Source organism: Arachis ipaensis, chromosome B03 (genome assembly GCF_000816755.2).
Source record: "Arachis ipaensis cultivar K30076 chromosome B03, Araip1.1, whole genome shotgun sequence".
Classification (NCBI taxonomy): Eukaryota; Viridiplantae; Streptophyta; class Magnoliopsida; order Fabales; family Fabaceae; genus Arachis; species Arachis ipaensis.
This window is the reverse complement of record NC_029787.2, coordinates 73,589,110-73,590,666: the sequence shown is the minus strand read 5'-3', so window position 1 is coordinate 73,590,666 and position 1,557 is coordinate 73,589,110. Positions and strand designations below refer to the sequence as shown.

The 1,557-nt window shown below is 42.8% G+C and overlaps 1 protein-coding gene across 1 annotated transcript; it reads left to right on the top strand.

Annotated features, from left to right (window-relative positions):
- LOC107633254 lies at positions 448 to 1,557 on the top strand. The gene has a single exon (XM_016336893.1). The coding sequence runs from the start codon at positions 448 to 450 to the stop codon at positions 1,555 to 1,557; it is 1,110 nt and encodes a 369-aa protein (XP_016192379.1).

Sequence of the window (1,557 nt, the reverse complement as noted above, 5' to 3'; positions counted from 1 at the left end):
CTTCCGTCTGATTCTGAAGCGGCCAGTGATGATAGTACACAAGGAGCCAACGATGTAGAGGCTGGGCTGTATGATGAACACTCTAACAATGAGGATTCTGAGGATGATTGCAAATGATAATGAAGCCAGTGATAATGAGAGTTCAAGAGTAAAAGTGCAGTTATTGGAAAACAAAATGGCTTGGGAATTGGCAAAGGAGTCAGGAGCGGAACTATATGATGAAGAAGAGGATATTATGGCAGCTCTTCAACAACAGAATGAAGAAATTGCTCGGAAAAAAAGACTGGCAAAACAGAAGGCGAAAGCTAGACGAAGCAGACCCAAAACACAAAAAAAGGTGTGCAATATTTATTTAAAATGATTATTAGTTCTTGGAATGTTAGGGGGTTGAGGGGTGATGGTAAGATGAGGATGGTAAAGGATTTTAAGAGAAAAAATAGATTAAATATGCTAGGCTTGGTGGAGACTAAAAGACAGTCACTGACTAGATTTGATGTTTCAAAAATATGGGGGAATGATTGTGTTGGTTGGGAATACGTTGAGTCTACTGGTGCGTCTGGCGGGTTGTTGCTAATGTGGGATGACGGGTTTTTTGATATGAGAAATTGTTATAAAAATGAGAGATGGTTGTGTGTTGAAGGAGTCCTGCTGCAGAATAACTTTAATTGTGCTGTTATATTGGTTTATGGTGCTCACCTTCGAGATGAGAAACTTGTTGTATGGGAGGAGCTGAGTTACATAGCTGGCCTATGTCAGGTTCCCTGTTGTTTCATAGGGGACTTTAATGAGATTGTCAATGGTGACGAAAGGAGAGGCATGGATAGATTGTCCTTGTCAGCGGAGGATTTCAAGAACTGGATACTAGACATGGGCTTAGTGGATTTGCCGATATCTGACTGCAAGTTTACGTGGTTCAGAGGACGGTCCTGTAGCCGCATTGACAGGGCCATGGTGAGTTTGGAATGGTTGGAGGAGTTCCCAGAGACTCAATTACGAGGTGGTTCAAGAGGTTTGTCTGACCATTGTCCTATTGTAGTGGAAGATAAGAGACGGAGAGGTGGCCCTAGACCGTTCAGAAGCTTGGACTCGTGGTTTACGCATGAAGGATTCCTGAGGATGGTAAAGGAAGAATGGAGAGGGTTAGGTGATGTGCAGTTCATAGACAAGCTGAAGGCTTTGTCAGGTCCGTTGGGAAGATGGCATAAAGACAACTTTGGAGACATAGACAACAAAATTTTGAAGTTGGAGGAGGAGATTAAGAAGATTGATGACAGGGTGGGTGATGGGGCTTATGATGAAACGGTAGAGGCAAGAAGGAAAGCGCTTGTGACGTGGTGTGAGAAATGGTATGTAAGGAAAGAATTACATTGGAAGCAGATGTCGCGCTCAAGACATGCGAGGGACATGGATAAAAACACGAGATACTTCCATAACATAGCTTCGGCGAGAAGGAGGAACAACAGGGTTGATGCACTGATAATTAATGGAAGATTGATAAGGAATCAAGCTAGAATCAAGATTGCGATTAGGGGTTTTTACAAAGACTTGTACCATTAG